This window comes from Lissotriton vulgaris, chromosome 11 (assembly GCF_964263255.1).
Source record: "Lissotriton vulgaris chromosome 11, aLisVul1.2, whole genome shotgun sequence".
In the NCBI taxonomy this organism is placed as follows: Eukaryota; Metazoa; Chordata; class Amphibia; order Caudata; family Salamandridae; genus Lissotriton; species Lissotriton vulgaris.
The window spans coordinates 726,843,705-726,864,101 of record NC_141699.1 but is presented as its reverse complement, the minus strand read 5'-3'; the positions used below and the strand labels follow the sequence as shown (position 1 = coordinate 726,864,101).

General features: G+C 42.0%; 1 protein-coding gene across 1 annotated transcript in view; it reads left to right on the top strand.

Moving 5' to 3' along the window:
• Nucleotides 1–20,397, top strand: part of LOC147683395 (unconventional myosin-VIIb-like) — a 1,214,266-nt gene that overhangs the window by 1,104,053 nt on the left and 89,816 nt on the right. Inside the window, exons 43-44 of the mRNA XM_086943813.1 lie at nucleotides 7,914–8,020; nucleotides 8,760–8,945. Coding sequence (XP_086799939.1) covers nucleotides 7,914–8,020; nucleotides 8,760–8,945 — 293 coding nt within the window. The remainder of the gene's footprint in view (nucleotides 1–7,913; nucleotides 8,021–8,759; nucleotides 8,946–20,397) is intronic.

Sequence of the window (20,397 nt, the reverse complement as noted above, 5' to 3'; positions counted from 1 at the left end):
GGGGTACTCCCATGGGAGCTGTTAGTAGTTAAGATTGGCCCCACCTTTTCAAGGTTTAAGTACCTCCAGTTAAGATCATGGTACGAGGCTGAAGCGGGAGAAATTAAAGGGAACTGGGATCTTGAACAGATACTTCAAGACCCGCAACCAAGGAAAAAATAAATATCCCTTTGGTATGCAAGATTGCTTGATGCGGAGGATAGCGAGACCCCATCCCAATCATCGGTGTGGAACTCCCTTCCCCATGCCCACCCCACAGAAGTTCGATTTGAATCCTCCCTAAAATTACTCTACAGATTTAAAAAGCCTGCTAGGCTAAAAAATAATCACTTTTTGTGCTAAACAGGCTTTATTATACTCCGGCTAGAATTGCAAAGTTTGCCCTGGTCCCGACCCCACAATGTCCTAGATGTAAATGTGATAAAGCTGACGATATCCATCTGTTCTTCGAATGCATAGAATTAAGTTTATTCTGGAAGAAAGTGGGGGAAACTATCACAGCTATTTTTGGCATAGATTTAGAAATGGATGTCAATCTTGTGATTTTTGGTTCAAACGATTTTATCAGGGAGGTGCTGTCGCAGTTAGATATGGGATTATTGCTATACCTTATTATCCTAGCCAGGAGGGAGGTCGGCTTAAGGTGGAAAGACCTGATTCCCCCCAATAGAGAAAACTGGGTAAAAACTGTGTTGAATATGGCACGTTTGGACCAGGGAGACAAGACAAGAGCACATGAAAACATCTGGGGGCATATTCCCAAGGGGGGCGATAGGCAATTATCGCCGATTTAGCGGCCGTTTTCGGCCGTTAAGCGGCGATAATTCTATCGCCCTATTAGCAAGCTGTCGCTAACTGATGTTAGCGACAGCTTTTAGGCGATAGCGAGCGGTTTGGGGCCCGCTTTGCATGCCAGCGATGTTTATCGCTAATGACATGCAAAGTGGGCGTACCCAACCAGTTAGCGACTGAAAGCAGTCGCTAACATCGCTATCGCCTATTAGCAAGGCAGGGGTATCGATGGAAATATTCACGCTAAGCGCGAATATCTCCAAAAACTAACGCCTGCTCAGACCAGTTCTTAGCCATTATATCCAATGGGAGGTGGATAACATGGCTAAGAGCATTTCGTCGCTAATGCGTGAATATCGGTGTATTCTCAGCGATATTTACGCATTTCGCCGCTATTGCTGGATATTTTAGCACAATGGAGAAAAACGTTGCTAATAGCATGTTTTTTCCACTAACATATCCAGCGATAGACAGCAATAAAAAAATCGTTGCTAAGCCTATTTAGCGATAAATATCGCTACTTGTTGGTAATATGCCCCCTGGTCTCCCCTTTTAGTCTGGGAACGCTGTCTGCACCTGATAAACTGTTAGATATACGGTGGTCGAATCCTGGTCCAATGATTACACCTGACCTCAACCACATGAGGAAGCCCATGGGGGGCCTAGATCTAAGCAGTGAGCCGCAGGGCGCCCAGGTCTAACCTACTCGGCTTGTAAAATCTGCATTGGTCTAAGGTGAGTTGAGGACCAAAGAAAAAAAAAAGCAATAGCAGGGCGCATCTGATGTGAGCACAGGGCGAATTCCATCTTTATCAGATCCCATCTCCTGCCAATGCTGGGGTGTTTTGCTTTTCTGAGTGCTGCTATATCACAGTATACCAAATTATGATTCATTTGAAAATTTGAAACAGTTCTGTATTACGGTATCCTCTTATTATTTTCGTTCTTTCTTTTTTTTCTTTCTTTCTTTCTTTTTTCTTTCTTTCTTTCTTTTGTCTTTCTTTCCTTCTTTTTGCCTTTTTCTTCTTTAATTATTTCCTACTTGCCTTCTTTCTTTCCTTCCTTCTGTCTTGCCTACTTTCTTTCCTTTTTGCATTCCTTCCCTATCCATTTTTCTTACCTTTATTTCCTGCTTTCTTTCTTCTCTTCTTTCTTTCACATTCCTTCTTTCTTGCACTTTCCCTTCTTTATTGCCTTCATTCTTTCCTTTCCTTTTTTAAAATAAATGTTTTTATTTGAGCATTTCAATGTACAGATACACAGTAATGCAAAGGAAATCCCAAAGTAGGGAATTACTCAAGTAGGCATAAAGTATGCAACTCCATAATGTAGTGTATAAACAGCGTACAACTCTGTGTTACCTTGTAAACAATAAGCAATAAAGAAAAACATTGCAACTTCAGTGGAAAATTGCATGAGTAGGATTTGGGAGGGGGTGAGCATGGAGGCAGACTAAGTTCACGATGTATCAGAATGCAGTGAGAAAAAGAAAGGGAAAAGAAAGGGGAGAGATAGGAGGCTGTGATAAGAACAACACTGAAGTGAAAACGGTCCGGTTGGCTCGCCATGTGTCTACGTGACGTGACCGGTTAAGGGGAAGGGAGGTGAAGGGCCGACGGGTGGATATGAGCTACAGTGAGCCGTGGGGAGGATGCTCACAAGGGGCTCCCAAAGTTGGTGTGTTGTGGCGTCAAGTTTATGGAGAAAGATTATCCTGTGCCATGAGGTGTAGAAATTGTGTTAGAAGTGTGTCCTATTTTTGGGATATGGGGCATATGCGAAGGTGAAGTGCTTCTTTGTAGCTTCTGCTGTCCCCCATTTACATACTGCACCCTGCCACGCATCTAGTGGCGGAGTGGTGGTAGCTCTCCATTGTAGTGCAAGTGTCCTTTCAGCCAGTAAAAGGGCCCTCCCAGTAAAACATGTGCACATGGATTGCTTCTTACATTTAAGAATATCAAAGGCGCAGGCTTCCCAAGTGGATATGGTTGTGAGTTAGTTGAGCGTAGTGTGTATCCCTTGAAAGTAGGTGAGGAGGGTGGGGCAGGACTATAACATATGATGGAGATCATCTTCCCTGGAGTTACAACTGGGGCATTGTAAATCTGCAGAGGGAAAATTGTAGTTAAGTTGTATGGGAGTCAAGTATTTCCAGTGAAGGATATGGAACTTGATGTTTTTGAACCCTTTTGTTTCAAGACACTGTGAGGAAAGACCAGGCCAGGGTCCACTCAACGTTGTTCAGTGCTCTCCCCATATCTTCTTCCCAATTGGTGCATAGGGGCCCCAAGGAGGTTCCTGTATGGCCACAAATTGCTTCATAGAGCCATGTGATCAAATGACCACCTTCCCCCCAGGGTTAAGAAGTGCTTGAATGACAGCATGTGCAGAAGGGTCGCCGTCCCTTGTGGACCATAAGATATGGTAAATGTTGTGTAGCTGATGGGAGGTAAGGAATTGTCCAGGTGGAAGGTTATGATCTGACTGGAGCTGCACAAAGGAAAAGAGATGGCCGTCAGAGAAAAAGTTTCTGGCTCTGTTCAGGGACCTATCATGCCAGCTACGCCGGTCTGCAGCTGAATATGTGCTTGGGTAATGGGGTAGGTCTTGTAGTGGGAACCGCCGAACCTTAAGGAGGGACATGGCATTTTAGAAAACGCATTCCGGTGATGCATTTGTGGGCAACTTGCACTTGTGTCTGTTGTAAGTCGCGGGAGTCGGAAGCCATGAATGGCGGCAGCAATGAGGGGCTGTGAGCCATGACATGTTTCTTCCAGATTGTGGTTTGACAACCACCTAGCAACCAATTGCAATTTTTCTGCCTGGAAGTAGACTTCAAATGCAACCAAACCACCCTCTCTGGTGGGCAATTGTAATTTTTTCAGGGGATCCCATGGCGGCCATAACCCCATATAAGTTCTGTTAACAGTAAAACAAGTTCCTGAAAGAAACTACAGGGGGATACCACTGGAAGAGTGTTAAAATAATACAGAAGGTGAGGTAAGATCATCATCTGTGATAAAGCATTCTTCCTTGTCGCAGCAAGGGGTAATTTCTTCCAGCAGAGTACAAGGTACTTCAATGCTGTTAGAGCGGGTTGCAAATTGCCATTGAGAAGGTCAGTTGGAGAATGGTACAGGCTAATTCCTAGATACCAAACCGCAGAAGTACGCCAGGTAAGGGGGGCTCCACCCAGATAGATCTCCTGCGGTGACATTTCGGTACGAAGCAGGTAACCAGAGGTTTTGTTCCAGTTGACCGCTAGGCCTGTGTGATCTGCACGTGCATCATGGAGATACAATAGATCATTGGCTTATAGCAACACTGCATGTGTACAGTCAGCAAGGGGAATGACCCAGTGTTGACCATAAAATTGAAGCCGGATGGCAAGTGGCTCCATTGCCATCAGGAATAAAAGGGGCAAGAGAGGGTACTCCTGCAGGGTGCCATGCTCAACCGAGAAAGTGGCAGAGATGGAACGATCCAGCTGGACCTGTGAGAGAGGCTTGGTATATAGCAGTCACGTATAGGCCAGAAGGCGTTCACCTTTACCCATCTGTGTAGGAGCATAAAACAAGTAATTCCAGTCCAGTGAATTGAATGCTTCCTTCTTTCCTCCCTTCATTCTTTTCTTGTTTCTTGTTTTCTTTCTTTAGCTTTTTTGTCTTTTTTCTTTTTCTTTCCTTCTTTCTGAATTTTTTCTAATTCCTTCTTTCTTGACTGCTTTCTTTCCCGTTTGCTTTCCTTCTTCCTTTTTCTTTGTTTGTTTCTTTCTTTCTCACAGGCTATACATAGTCTTGCATCCTATGCCAGACTGATTCACTTTTTTAGGTCTGTGTTAGCCAAAACCTTTTGATTTTTACAAAAAATTACTTAGTTACTTCAGCCAGACTTCATCCATTAGTCTGTGGGTGGTGTCCTTCACATTTTTCTTTCACCAACTCCAGCATGCATTAAGGGGTAAAAACCATGACAAAACAAAACAAGAATTGCCATGTGGCTGGTGGCCAGGGCTAGACTGATTGGTTGGCCAATAATTCTTATAATAGCAGTCAAGCTCCTCATCAGTATCCTCAGGGACTACCACCACCAATGGGATATTTATTTGACTAGAGGAAAATAATACTTTCAAAGTATGAAGGCAAGATCCTGCTCTTGATTAACCCCTTCAGTGCTGATGACAAAGCCAGCTCGTCATGGGCTTTACCTGCCCTGTGCTTATGACGAGCTGGCTTTGTCATGTAAAGTGGGATTTATTAAATTGCAGCACCCAGGGGGAAAACCCATAGCAGCCAAGGTGTTAAAGATCTTACCTATAACCCAAATCCTATTAATAATGAAATTGTGGCAGTTGGGGGAAAATATGGGCTCAACATTATCCAGTCAAACTCAGTGAGGATACCTGTCACTATGAACCACCCTCCCATCTCCCCTCACAGTGCTCTAATATCCCTTTACATGGCAATTAGAACCCACCCTTAACCTAGGCATCCGGTATCACTTAGAGATGGTTGTCAGTATGAGGGGAAATTATGGAAATTGCATGGCTACCATTTACAGTTGCAGGCAGAATATTCCTCACAAAAAGGGTAGCATTTTCTAAGCAATTATATATTTTCCAAAATATTACATTACCACTCACCAAAGTATTCTCTGTGATAATTAATTTGTTGCTGATTAGGTTGGTTTGTACCAGTGGCCATGTCAGAATAGTCTGGCATTAGCTGCATTCACCCGACGATTACTGTGGATTTGTCACTTCTAATTTTGACGTTTTTAACTTGTAGCGCATAATCAATTCTCTCATCACTGTCTGCACAATATGAGACTGCCCCCAAACAGGGACCTTGACGTTGGATTGACTGGCCCTACACCACCACGCACTAGTACTTTGTTGCAACCAGGACAACCCAATTATGAGGTATCTACAATTAAGTGTAGTGGATGAACTTGGTCTAGGTTGGCTGTGATGTCTGTGTTGACAGAGTTGTACTCACCTCTCCTGTCATTACTTAAATATCCATGCCTAAAATTGATCTCTGAAGGTGGTATAATCAGACTGCTGCAGAACAGATGTTTGTTTACACTGGGAGGCCTATATACTGAAAATCACTTCTTGTTGCAAGAGAAATTCCAGAGTGAATCAGCCCCTAATGCTACAATTGTATGAACACACCAATGTACACTGCATTCTATGAAAGAGCTCTGCCCAACAATACCTGACAGGCCTCCCGAGTGGGGCACACTTACTATGGTTATTGTGAGCCCAGCCCACATAAGCTAGTCACACGAAAGTACAATTGTGTCATATCTGCTAGGAATGCTGATAGGTTGACTGTGAGGGACAAGTGGAAGCGTAACTTGCATCACGACATCATAGATGCGCAATCGCTGTTTTGTTGTCGCCATACTATTCCCACACTACCATGTTGCTTTTTGCCATGTCCACCAGCTCCACTGGCTAGAGGTGCGCTGCTCCAGACGCAGACTTCCTACATATTGCGTGGTCCTGTCTGACGATATACGAGTTCTATCAGGAGATTCTAAAAGATGAATTACAAAGTACCACTCTGGCCATGGATGTCACCCCCTTGATTACAATATTAAGCTATGATAAGGAAGTTCCAAAGTCCTATCGCAAAATAGTTGCCAAACTTAGAGTGACCATGGACTTGAAAGCTAGCTCTCCCCCTCAAACCGTGCTAATTGCAGTAGCGTCTGGTATCTGGGCAAAGTGGGGGGGAGGGGGAAATCAAGGAAGGACAACAAAATAAAAATAAATAAGTAACTTACCTGCATCCACACTCCGATCTGGCTTTGACACTCCGATCTGGCTCTGAATACTGCAGGCATAGGCTCCCAGAATCCGAAATCATGAAAGCAGCGTCAGGATTGGCCTGAGCGTGCTGGATTTGCTCTCCCAGGTAGACTAGGAGCCTGTGTCTGATCTCTCTAATCCAGCAATACAGCTGGGGTTGGAAAGGGCTTCAGTGTGCATGACGGTGTGGCCATCCTGAGACGGCCGGCCAAATCGTCTGATTACAGTGCAATACACTCCTCCACCAGCCTGTCCTCTCTGGCCTCACCGCCAAGCCTCAACTCCGACAGCCAAAATTAAACGATAATAAACAAGAGTTTATTATTGTTTTATTTTTAATTATTTTGGCTGCTGGCAGGAGGTGCGAGGGGTGATGCTCCTTTGCTATAGCGGAGAAACTGCTGCTAGCTAATTGGTTACGAGTCTTGCCAACGTGCTTCATCCATGCTGACACTCTCGGAAGTCTGCTGCCGGTGTAAGGTGTAATCACGACCTAGAGACATTTGTGCGTACATACCTGGCAAGAACTGATAAACAATAACACCTCAGGATAACTAATGATTGTAATGGACTGTGCTTTTGTTCTCGCTCTCTATCCTGATATATGAAATATAGCACTATGTAGGTATTTCTGATGTTCAGGATCCGTCATACCACTCTTGGATTGTGGTACATAATGTTGTGTACTTGATTTTATTGATTACATATTTCCAGCTGAGAATGTGCTCTGGTACGTTTTTTTTGCTGCATGTAATGTTCAAAAATGTAAAATAAAAGTTTAAAAAAGAAATTCACCTTTGCACTGTAGCATTAGATATGGGAATTTGCTTTTATTAGTACAGTTGTGTTAAAAAAAAGTTTTGCTAAAACCATGACAAAAGAAAATAAGCATCGACAAAGCCAAAAGATTGGCAGCTGCTGTGCAGGGGCAGAGGAGTAATGGATGAGCCATGCATAACATGGCTTCCCCTCCCTGACTCAAATGCGAAAAATAACTACCTTAAATGCCATCCTTAACCAGCCTCCACCACCTTGCCTGCCTTCCTTCTGACTCCTGCAGCTGTGCTTTCTGCTTCTAAGCACACAGGGAGCCACGTTAGCCTGGCCTGGAAGGCCTTTATGATATAACAATAGGTAACAAGTTTTGTTATCCACTGTTGCTGCTTACAGCAGTGAGTTACCAGATTCACAAACTGATATAAATGATAGAGGCTCTCTGTAAAGGCCATACATAACAAAGATATACTTATTGCAAACATCTTTATAAAACCTGAGTAGTTTTATAGTCGAATTGTTGTTACAGGAATGTCGAAGGCTGCAGACTACCAGTTGATCTTTATGAGGAAGCTCTGGTTGAATGTTGTTCCTGGGAAAGACCGAATGGCTGACTCCATCTTTCACTATCACCAGGTTAGTAAGTACTACCTGCCTGCGCATGACTGCTCAAAGAAAGAAATTTGTTTTATGGTGTTAGCGAGACATTTTTGACGACATATCACTATGATAATCCTTCTACTGGCACCATCCGTGGAAGCTCACGCTTCAGGTACCCTGTCAGTGCTGAATGACTACCATATTGTTTCCATCCTATAACCCTGATATCACACTGCATGAGGATGCACCATCTTGCAGCTGTCCTGCACCAGGGCCAGTTGACTGCTGGCAGGAAGCTGACGTTGTATTTCAATGAGAGGGAAGATCTGACGGGAAGTGACACAATTCTCAGTTCTTAAATGAGAAACATGGCATTGAAGGAGGAGGCCTACTTTGATGGTTTACAGTTGCACTGATAGGTACCGCGAGATGAGAGTTAACACTACCCTTGTCTTACAGCAAGGACAGCACCTCACTGAAACACAGTTTGAACGGTCAGTGTCCTACAACACTGACATGACACAGCTGTTGAGAATCTCACATTCCTCGAGTCCTATGACACTGAGAGTGCACTTGTAGAGGGAGCTGGTTTCACACTGCTGGAGTTGTGTGAAACTATGAGACGGTGCTATTTTGAAGCTTACATGTAAGACATCTAGGGTAGTGTAGCTGATGTTTCTTCAAAGGTAGAAGGAAAGTAAATGAGTGATTATTTTGACTGGTGATGAGGTATTGCTGTGTGGCCAGTACTTCATGATAAAGGTTTATCTTGCAGGAGCTTCCCAAGTACCTGAAAGGGTATCACAAGTGCTCGCCTGAGGATGCGGGGACTCTGGCTGGCCTCATCTATAAGATCAAACATGACAATGACAGATCACAACTGGTGCTTATCCCTAAGTTCCTGAAAGATCTCATTCCAGAGAACATGCTTAAACTTATGTCTCCTGAGGAGTGGCGAAAGGTAAGTGCAACTATTCATTAAAGCTGCAAGTGATTATTTCATTTTAATTTATAACTCTTTCTAAACATTCACAAAGTTTAAGGCAATATTGTTGAACCAGCTCACATTTTTTCTTCTTTGATCTCAATGTGCACCATCTGTACAAAATGCTTGCTTTAAGCTTACCTTGAAGTATATTACTTAAGTATAAATGGACCCTTGTAAAAGGGGTCGTACTTACAGGCTTCAAACATCTCAGCTTAAACATGCATTGGCAAAGCCAATTGGTCTGGCCATTACAAACTAGCGTGATGGTTACTTTTCTAATGCAAGCTTATGCCACAAAGAAAATATCAATCTTCAACCTAGATGTCATGCCATATGCGTGCAATAACAATTTTACATTTTAAAAAAATGAACCATCGCAAATATCTATAATTGAACAGTATGAGTGCTTTCTCAAAGGCAAGTATACTTAGAACATGTATCAAAACGCATTTTAGGTTTAATTTACATCACAAGAAATCCTTGTTAGCTTCAAGAAAAGGTATATTAGAAATAGGGTCTCTAGTACACAGAGGTTTGCACCCTGTCCAAGTAGGGACCACAATCCTAGTCAGGGTAAGCCAGATACACAAACTAAATTAACCTGTACTCACCCTTTGCTGGCTTGACACAGAGCAGTGAGGCTTAACTTAAGAGGCAATGTGTAAAGTAGTTGTGCAACTCTTACATTATAGTAACACAGTGAAAACTACACAAAAAGACTGCACACCAGTTTAGAAGGGAAAATCCAACGTTTCAGGCCAACAGCGATGGAGGGCAGACCGGCTACAGGACCCATGCAGGGCCCGCTTAAAAAGTACTTTGGATGGAGCAAGCTTTGGAGTCGCAGACTCGATGCACCCGTCCTAATTGACACATTTGGGTCGATTCACCAAAGTCCAGCCTCGCAGTCGGGTTCCGCGTTGTCATTACACCCCTTATGATGCAGGCGCTACATCAATGAGCTTTGCATCCATGTCTTTGGATTGGCACTGCGTTGGGGCCGAACCTCGCAGTTGGGTTTTGCATTGTGCTCCAGCCGTGCAGGAATGTTGTCAGATTGGCTCTACATCGGCGTCGAAGGGCACTGAATAATGGCACAGAGACTGGCTTAATAGAGCTAAAAAATAAATGTATGTGAGTGCAAGATGAAATTAACTTATGATACAGCTAGATCTGTCAGTTGTTATTGAATTTAGTTGGACAGCAAACTCTCCTAGGTAACATATGCCAAGGCGACTACATGACGGTTGACCAATTATATTTCCCCAGGATTGGCTAAACTGACAACTTCTAATTAGAGGCTGATGCTTCATTGGAGGTCCACATACCTACTGTGTGCTTATTGCAGGACCGGAGGGTCTAAAGTGTGCACTGCTCCTGATGTGGGAGCCCTCACAATAAACTCCTGCGACTGTGTTGAAACCTTAATATGAGGATTACCTGGTCCAATGACTCAAAGCACCAATCTATCTGCTTGTGAATACTTTGTTCATCTATTATATTTCTTTATGAGGTGTAGTGCTTTCTGGAATCCCATTTCATAAGTCCTGTGGTGAGTATGCATATTTACTTCACAGTGACAGAAGGTAACACAGACCTTGAGATTGGCTGTTGCAAAGACACTGCCTGTTGCCTAGGGGCAATATTGTGTCCATATGTGTACTGATTTCTGAAACAATGATGTGCCTGCCTGCTGCAGCTTTCCTTAAATAAGGCCTCTCAAGAATTACAGTGAAGTGAAAGGAACTGTGAAGACAGAAAACATAAAAAGGCATATTCAAATCTCAGGAACCCTTGATGAAAAACTAGAAGGAGGAATAGCAAACCTACATAGCTCCCTCTGAAAGAGAATGGAAGCATATGATATGTTTCAGTTACTGAAAGTGATATACAACTCTTTTTGAATATAAAATTGAAGTATAGGCATGCAAGTTTGATCTTTTTACCATTACAGAAACGCTGCTAAAATAGAATTAAGAAACTACAGACTACAGTGACCAAATAAATATGGATTTCAGAAATGATGCTATGAGTCTAGTCTCAAATCACAACTCACCTCTTTGACCTCTACATCAGGTTGCTTCATGTTGTACAACCATGGTTGCCTAACTCTCTGCATAGAAAAAACTGCAGGGATGGACAGCCCAGGCTGGCTGGAAGTGAAAAATCCAATGACAAGGGACATTTCTCCATTGCGTTCACTCTCTAGCAGCCCAAACCAGTGTAAGGCAGCAGGCCCTGCCTCTAAGATCGTCTCTTACACCACCTTCTCTTGAATGAGGTGGCAATAATCCCTGGAGTTCACCAACCCGGAACCGACCGGTTCTTAATATTATTTGCTGAATGGACTCTTCATCTCATGTTACTGATGTTGCTGCCTGGGGAGGCTGTGGGTCACAGCGGTATCGATTTGCACTGTCTGTTCACCGTGCTGCACAATAGTATGCAGAATCAGTCTCCTAGACTATGTGCTGGGCTGACACCCATTGCATTAGAGCCACCGACAATTATATATGTCGCCTATGCCTAAAGATAGCTCTGAAAAAGTGATTTTGCAAGCTGCAGGGGATGTGTGCCAGGGGTCCAGCCCTTCCAGTAGATCTCTTTTGGCCCTAGACTCCTGGAAATGGCCTGTGAGTCTGTGGAGCGAAGAGACCAGTTATGGGTCGTACTAACCAACCTATGGGCTATGACACAGGACGTGTCAGTCTAGAGATTGCACAGATCTATCACAGACCCTAATAGGATAATATTGGGTGGACCTCCCACTTGATTCATTTGTGAGAAGTCAGAGAGCACAATGATCGTGTATCTACAAATCTTTAATAGGGACTACTCTAGGTAGCAAAAAAGACAATGATTTATTGAAATGCTAGTTACATCATTAACAGAGCTGAATAATTAAAAAGAGAATTCAGACACGACACTTAACATCTAAAAAAATCAGGATAGCAGAAACCTGTCTTATTTTCTGCAATCTTGTGAAAAAGTACTTAGTCCCGAGTGACTTAACAAAGGAATCATGTCTAGTGCTCATCCTTCAGAATGCCAACCAGCATAAGGATTCTCCTCTCTCACTACAAACTAAAATGTGGGCTTTTACATTGATACATTGGATCAAAAATGTGTGAACAACCAGTAAAAGTCATAAACTCATGAACAGACAAAACCTACTTCCTAAGGTGTTCATGCAAGTAAAGTGTGAGAACTGTAGTTGTCTGAGGCACAGTACTAACAATAAGAATTCTGTTTCCATGATGGCTTATACACAGTATTGCTAAACAAGCATCAATAACCAAACATAACAACTGATCAAGCATAGTAAAAATACTAGAAACCTACAGGTTTTTACAATATAAGAAATAATTCAATAAAACCCATATTATGTTATTCCACTAAAGGCAGGGGGCAAATGTCTTAACTCACAACTACTGGATTAAAAATAGAAACCTGTAACATAGGGAAGGATTCCTCTTGGGCAATATACAATTAATTCCGTGTTGTTTGGTCAATTGTAGGATAACTTGCACATTAATTAACAAATCAGGTACCAGGCTATTATTATTAAGCTACTTTTATCACAGGGCTTATTACTCTGTATAGTCACCCTGCTTTACAGATCTTTGCAAGATAGGGTTTAGGAGCATGAGATAATAGGGGAAATGTATACAGAGATTTATTAGATGTTTTATTGTTATACATGTGGTGTAGAATTCCTCACAAGATATGATGCTATAATGATTTTTTTAGGGGTGGTAATGTAATCTAGATCTCTTATCAAGCATGTACCTCAGGACCGTAACCCATGCTGGAAGAACTGGGGTCAATAGGGTACCTTGTTTAATATAGTGACACTGAGAACTATCCAAATCTTTTGGAAAGATTTGTCTCCCTTATTAATTTTTGAATAACACACTGCTGTTGTAATAGCCCACTAGCTGTTCTGGTTGTACAACAAACATTATCCTGAAGTCACTGATGGGTTATTTTTACACCTATTAGTTGGAGCGAGGCTGATAGTTGCTCAATCGTGAAAGATGGAAGGACCCACACCTCTAAATGTGTGATAGATCATAAACAATATGTTGTTTTCTAGGGAGGAAATTATCTCTTCTTTCAGTAAACAAAATAGGTTTGATATAATCTTGAAGGCATTTCTTTCTTTTTCTCACTGAACTGCTTCTCATAAAGCGGGATGAAGGGTATGATGCACTGTTCTACTGATACAACACAGTACAATCCAATACATCTTGATTGTTTTCCAACAATATGCTGTCTCCATTGCAGTTATGATATGAGTTTAACAGGTTCTTGCTTCACACTTGATTTCCTGTCATGAAAGAAGGAATAATCAACTCACGAATAGTATGCAATAAGCCTAAAATGTATGGAGTATTCCTCAGTTTGTACACTTAACCAGCTCCCCTCCCTAAATGAATGATAATATACATATATCCTTACATATTACTACTCAGACAGTCCACAACATATGTGAATTTAGACTCTCATCTTTCAAACAGTAGAATTTATAGCGAAAATACGTTATTAAAATACCCTTAAACACATAAATACGCACTTAAAATGTTATTATGGAAGTGTTAATAAAAACTGTCCTTTTGCACAAGTGATATCTAGATAGTTCATGTCGATAACATTTTAACTCCATGTCTCCAATCTAATACACTCTACTTCTTTAAACAGGACTTAAAACACGTTTTCTCCTCAGACTGTATCAAAGTGCTGTTTAACAAGATATTTAATTCTTTATATCTTAGATATAAGCCACATGTAAAATTACCATTGTTAATTAAAATTGCTTTCTTTACCTTAGACCGCAAGTAGAATGGATTCCACCCTATTCTAAATTTCAGCACTGCTTGTCTCAATGCTGCATTGGGTAAAACATCTTTTAAGGAATATGATTTACTATTCTGCCTAGAATCGCTCATAAACTGGATTGGGATTTTTGATACTTGGATACTCCATATGGTTTTCCCCAAAGCAAGTTTTAGTTAATAATCTCAGCTCAGATTTCGATATCATCAATTATAGATTTGTATATATAGACTTTATAGACAGCGTCCTACATATCAAAATCGCACAAAAAGATGAGGGGTGAGAGGATAAGAATCCCTCTTCTGCCTCCCGCTCAGTATCTTAAACACACAAATAGAAGAGGGATGATAACTCTACGTGGTGGTGAATGAGTGTAGGGGAAGTACACCAAGTTAATAAAACTGCCCTCACACACAGCAAGCTGTGTCATGCTTCATCATAGGGCTGCTAACACACCTCAGAGCAAACCAACACTGGAGGTGGAGCAATAGGGAGGGGAAGACAATACAACATACAGTGTAGGATCACAGTGAGAAAAATATGCAGAGAAAGTTGTATAAAACTGGTATCAGGGAGTCCTTGTTATAATTTTAATGTTAGGCACCCTGTCCAGATTTAAAATGAAAAGAATGTGGATGCTGGGTTGGGGAGCTTATAATGAGACGCCAACCCCTCCACTCTGCAAAAGCGTCGACATGTTTCAGCCGGCAAAATTACTACCCCGGCTTTCTTCAGAACACTGTGATCCCTAGGTGCAAACACTACCACCTTGTAAATCCAGGAGTGATGGGGAAGTCACCTTGCTGAGTCAGTGCTTGGTTGAAAAGTAATAGAGCCCCTTGCTCTTGGAGAGGAACCTATTGAATGGTTAAAAACTAGAAACAAGTGAAGTGTCATGTGATGTGCCCTTCAGACAACAAATAATAAAAATGTGGTGCATCAACCCCACTGACTTATTCCAACCAACTTCAATGTACGGGCACACCCACTCAAACTTATACAGGGGGGCGCCTCACAGTATTATGACTCTTAAATTAGTCTAACTCGATCATGTATGCATGAGTCATAAACGTTTTGTTTTAAAAAAAGGATTTCTGAAGGGCAAACTCTCAATTTTTAAGAGATGACATTTCATGGGCATCGCACGCTCAGAGACACAACTGTATACCATCACCAGCATACTCATAATGCTTACCGAGTTTAATAAAATTCTAAGCTCGAACTGGCGGGGTGTGAGAACAGCTCCCTGTGATCACACTCTGTATAACGATAAAAATGAAGAAAGGTTAAACCAATATATTTGAAAAAGTAGACTACATGCAAATTAGATGAGAGGGGAGAACACCACATGGATGATTCCTTTTCCTCTGTCTTACGTATCAAATTAAATGTGAACAGGACCCCCGCATGCCAGAGCATGATTGAAGTCATGCCAATTTAAAACGCTGCTTCAAGTAACCGTTGAAAATGTTTACAAAGAGATGGTTTACAAAAGCTACGGACCTCATATCCCACAGATTGGCCCCCCTTTCTCGCTCTCTGACTCCACTTACTGTCTGCAAGGTCAGCTGTTGCTTGACATAGTTTGTCTCTCCCTGGGCAGCTTAGAACTGATTAGTGGTGTGTCCCGGGCTCCTATTGAATGGGTCTAACTCTGCCCATCCTTGAGTCCTAAACCACGTGACCTGCGTCCCCCGACAATGTCGGACAACTAGAACACTCGAGGAGTTCTAACCCTTGTGTGCACAGTGCTGGTGTCATCAAAAGTAAATATAAGAGACGGTAAACCATCAGCCTGATAAAAAAAAGGATATGTATTTAAAAAAAATATTATCGGTAAGACCATGACAACACATAGAATGAATCTACCTGATTATATCGATCTGTTTATGTGTGTTTGAAGAATTTACTCCTTTAATGTAAAGTACTTATTAAAACATGATGCATGAAGGCATAAGTGCACATCTGCTACATCTACATACATGTGTAAATGTTGTATGGAGCGTGAAGAATTTTACTCCTTTCTGGAAATTCACTGTTCTTCAATAACATAAAGGCTCACTGAATTGATCAGTGTTGTTAGAGTATTCATTTAAATGGGGAGGGACTGGTTCCCTGAACGTCTAATTCTTCCCAATCTCTTGAAGGGGGGGAGCAAAATTGAAAGTTAATACCTCCCTCAAAAGTAACTCAAGTTCTTTCTAGTCATATAACGGGCTGTTATGATGAGGGTGCCCTACTAATACTCATTCTCCCAAACGACCGGTAACAATAGTTTCGGAATTATGAGACTATTTCAGGGGATGTCGTCATTCAGTCCCCTGGAAAAACTACAAACCCTGTAAATCCACTTTTGCTCTTGTATGAACAGGGCACTTTCTGGATTACCCATACTCATGGTGATGTTAGGTTTATCAATGACAGTCCAGAAGAAATCCTCGGCCATGTGATTGTTCTCTTTAAAATAATTTGTCAGTCTGCTCATAGTCCGGCGGCATCTAAATGTAGATCTGTGCTCCATGATTCTTGTTTTGACCCGTCTGGTGGTAATTCTCAGGTGCACAAGATCGCAGGGGCATTTCAGCATGAAGATTACATAGGAGGAATTACAATTTGTATGTTTCCGCTATTCCCACGGATGGGTCAGACCAACATCTACTGATTTGGTGTTGGCTGTAAGGTGGCACACAACGCACATCCCGCATCTTGTGTGACCAGTCACTGGAGGGAGGGACCAGGTCAAACTTTCTTCCTCTGTGCCCTCCTGTCTCAATCTGGGATTTCTCGGTCTTGTGTGCACCAGCATCTCTTTAATATTCTGGCTCCTCTTAAATGAGAAAAGGGGTTTAAAATGCAAGGCCAATGGAATTTAAGATCTTATAATTCTGTAAAACAATTTTTGGATGCTGCTGGAAGCTGTGTTAAATGTTGTAACACATACTGTTCTTTCCGTAGATGGTTTATCATTTGGCTCGAGGAGTGTATCCCGGTGGCAGTTGCTAGTTTTTGTGGGCGCCCTTTTGACAATCCGCGGAGGACAGTTCCTCCTTAGACGTTTCTTTTGTAGGGAATCAGCTTCCAACTGCTAAACTTGAGCAATTTCTCTGAAGGCGTAAAAACTGTCCAGCAGGGAGATTCTCTCTAAGGGATTTAGGGTGAAAGCTTTTGAAGGAAAGCAAGCTGTTCCTATCTGTTGGCTTATCGAACATTTTTGTGTGCAAGCCTTCTTCTTCTGGAAAAATAGTGAGGTCCAGGAACGGGAGACTCTCCTTGGTGACGGTTGAAGTAAACAGGAGTAGGGGATTACGGCTTTTGAGCCAGACCAGAAATTCATCTAGTGATTGTCTATCTCCCTTTGATCCACATAAACAAAAAGATTCTATCAAAAAAGTGCAAGTGTTAACTATTTGATTATTTCAGTTTTTTAAGATTTTCAAGAAGTGTAGAATAAGGCTCTTCATCAGATTGGCGGGATGAAGGCACTATGTACTTTTAAAATACCCCTCACACACTAAGAATCCCTTAGTGTCATGCTTCATCATTGGGGTCTTCCCGTCCCTCTACGGGGCGGGGCGTGCTACGACCTACGAGCTACGCGGGAGCACTATTTATTGTGATGAAAGACTATGTGTTAGTGCAGTGTCAGTGAGATTAGTGAAGTGTAGGGACCTTGTAATGTGAGTAGAAAATTAAAAATAATTTTATTCACTTCCCTGGCTGGGAATGTTAAAAAGGGGTTGTGAGGTAGGGCTGTTGGCACCTACCAGGTCGACATGTTTCACAGACAGTCCCCTACTGTCTGCTCATCAGGACCTCTGATGGTCCCTTCTAGAAGGTACTCAGTTCTAAAGTTTGCCTAGAGTCCTACAAACCGATAGCAAAAATAAGCTGCCAGTTTGTGCTTCAGGGCATGGGTTGGCCCAGGGTGAAGCTTAAAAATAATTTTTCGAAAAAAAGACGCAATGGTCTCTGAAAAGAAAGAAGGAAAAAATGTATAACACAACGAATAGTTTCAGTTATAGCACATAGTTCACAATTAGTTCGTTTTTCATTGTCATTAGATTATGAAAAATGCACACGCTACTCGGCTGCATTGAGAGTGCCAATAGAATTGGGCAATCGATGCATTACCTAAGGTAATGTGCTCCATCCTTAGAGCTTGTATTCTAATATAAAAAAACACATATAATCTTGACAAGACACACGTACACATATGACTCAAACATAAAGGCAGACACCTGTTAAATCACTGTTTTTAGTGTTTTCTAGATATACGGTATTGTTTTTTTGCGATCGGTTTACTCGTTGTCCGAGTTGCGATTGCAAGTGGTAATCAATGTGGAACGAACATAAATATATTTATATATACATACTTTCCAAGTTCTGTTTGCGTGCCTCATGAGCCGGCAAAACCGAGGGTTTTCAAAGCGGTCAACTGAAAGAATAATCGAGCCGCACCCTCTCGTCAGACAACATTGTTCGCGGGAGCATTTTTTACCTCGTTTTTCGTGAAGACCTGATGTTCTCGACTGTTGGTCACAGTCTTTTACTTACATAACCGCTGATGAGCACTGCTTAAGTCCTGCCCTCGTGCCGCTCAGAGGAAACGTCGGCTTCACATTGCTCTCATCATTTTATTGAAGCCGGTTCGTGCAGTGTCATCGTCCTCTGACTGTTTTCAAACACTAGTGTGCTAACCCAAAATGGCCGCCTGTTTTGGAACATTTCCTGGTTGGAACGGAATCAACAGTGTTTTTTCTATGTCGATCGTTCAGAATTTATTCGGAACATTGTATTTCTTCGTTTCGGGTCAATGGTATTACTCCATAAGAGTAGGGGTTTCATTCAAAATTAGTGTGCAGTTGTTGTATTGCATTTTCAAAATGCACAGGTTATATTACGTATCCCCATTAGGTTCTTGCCTCTATCTACCATGAATTCTACTAGTGATTTGAAAGTTCATTGAGTTGTCATATGACCGGTTTTCTTTGTGTGGAGTACTTATAGAACGATTAGGGGCACGTATTATAATCGGCCCCAAGGAATGTAATCGTTCAGGCCGTTCTTGTTAGATTTAATTCTGAACACCCACCTCTGCTCCTTCTCTAGGAGTTGTTCCTCTCTAGCGACCAATTCAATTATTGTCCATGACATTTCATCTGCTTTGTGACCCATTTCCAAAAAGTGGTTGGTCAGTTTAGTGCTGGATTTTTTACATTTGACTGTGCTTTTGTGCTCTCCTATCCTTATCTTAATGGCCCGGCTGGTCATACCCACATATTCCAGGTTACATGGGCACTTGATAAGATACACAGCATTCGAGCTATTACAATTGCTGAAGTTTCTCTGTTCCCATTTTGTGCCATCATTGAAGGTGAGTGTGGTGCTTTTCTTGGTCAGGCAACAGACCTTGCAATTCCACAAGGGTGGTGACCATGCACAAAATTCGCTTTCTTTGCGTGATTACTGGGGTCGGTTTTTGGTCTAGTGTGGACCAGCAGGTCTCGAATGCTCTGTGCTTTTTTGTAAAGAAATACAGGAGTTCATGAGACGCTTAAAACTCCAAGTCTTCTTTAAAGATAAAGAAGATAACCAGAACCAAGGAGATACGGGCTAAAACCGAGATTCAACTTTACCCCGATGGATAACACACTACCTGTGGAACCACTTGCATTCGAGAATGCCGTTATGTAGGAACTTGAAGAATTGAATCCAACGAACAAACAAGTGTACCAAAACATCTCAAAAGATGAACGAACAGCCCTGCGCGAATTAAGTAACAACAAAGAATTGGTAATAAAACCTGCAGATAAAGGAGGTGCCACTGTAGGATAGGAGAGCACAAAAGCACAGTCAAATGTAAAAAATCCAGCACTAAACTGACCAACCACTTTTTGGAAATGGGTCACAAAGCAGATGAAATGTCATGGACAATAATTGAATTGGTCGCTAGAGAGGAACAACTCCTAGAGAAGGAGCAGAGGTGGGTGTTCAGAATTAAATCTAACAAGAACGGCCTGAACGATGACATTCCTTGGGGCCGATTATAATACGTGCCCCTAATCGTTCTATAAGTACTCCACACAAAGAAAAACGGTCATATGACAACTCAATGAACTTTCAAATCACTAGTAGAATTCATGGTAGATAGAGGCAAGAACCTAATGGGGATACGTAATATAACCTGTGCATTTTGAAAATGCAATACAACCAGTGCACACTAATTTTGAATGAAACCCCTACTCTAATGGAGTAATACCATTGACCCAAAACGAAGAAATACAATGTTCCGAATAAATTCTGAACAATCGACATAGAAAAAACACTGTTGATTCCGTTCCAACCAGGAAATGTTCCAAAACAGGCGGCCATTTTGGGTTAGCACACTAGTTTTTGAAAACAGTGAGAAAACGATGACACTGCACGAACCGGCTTCCATAAAATGATGAGAGCAATGTGAAGCCGACGTTTCCTCGGAGCGGCATGAGGGCAGGACTAAAGCAGTGCTCATCAGCGGTTACGTAAGTAAAAGACTGTGACCAACAGTCGAGAACATCAGGTCTTCCCGAAAAACGAGGTAAAAAATGCT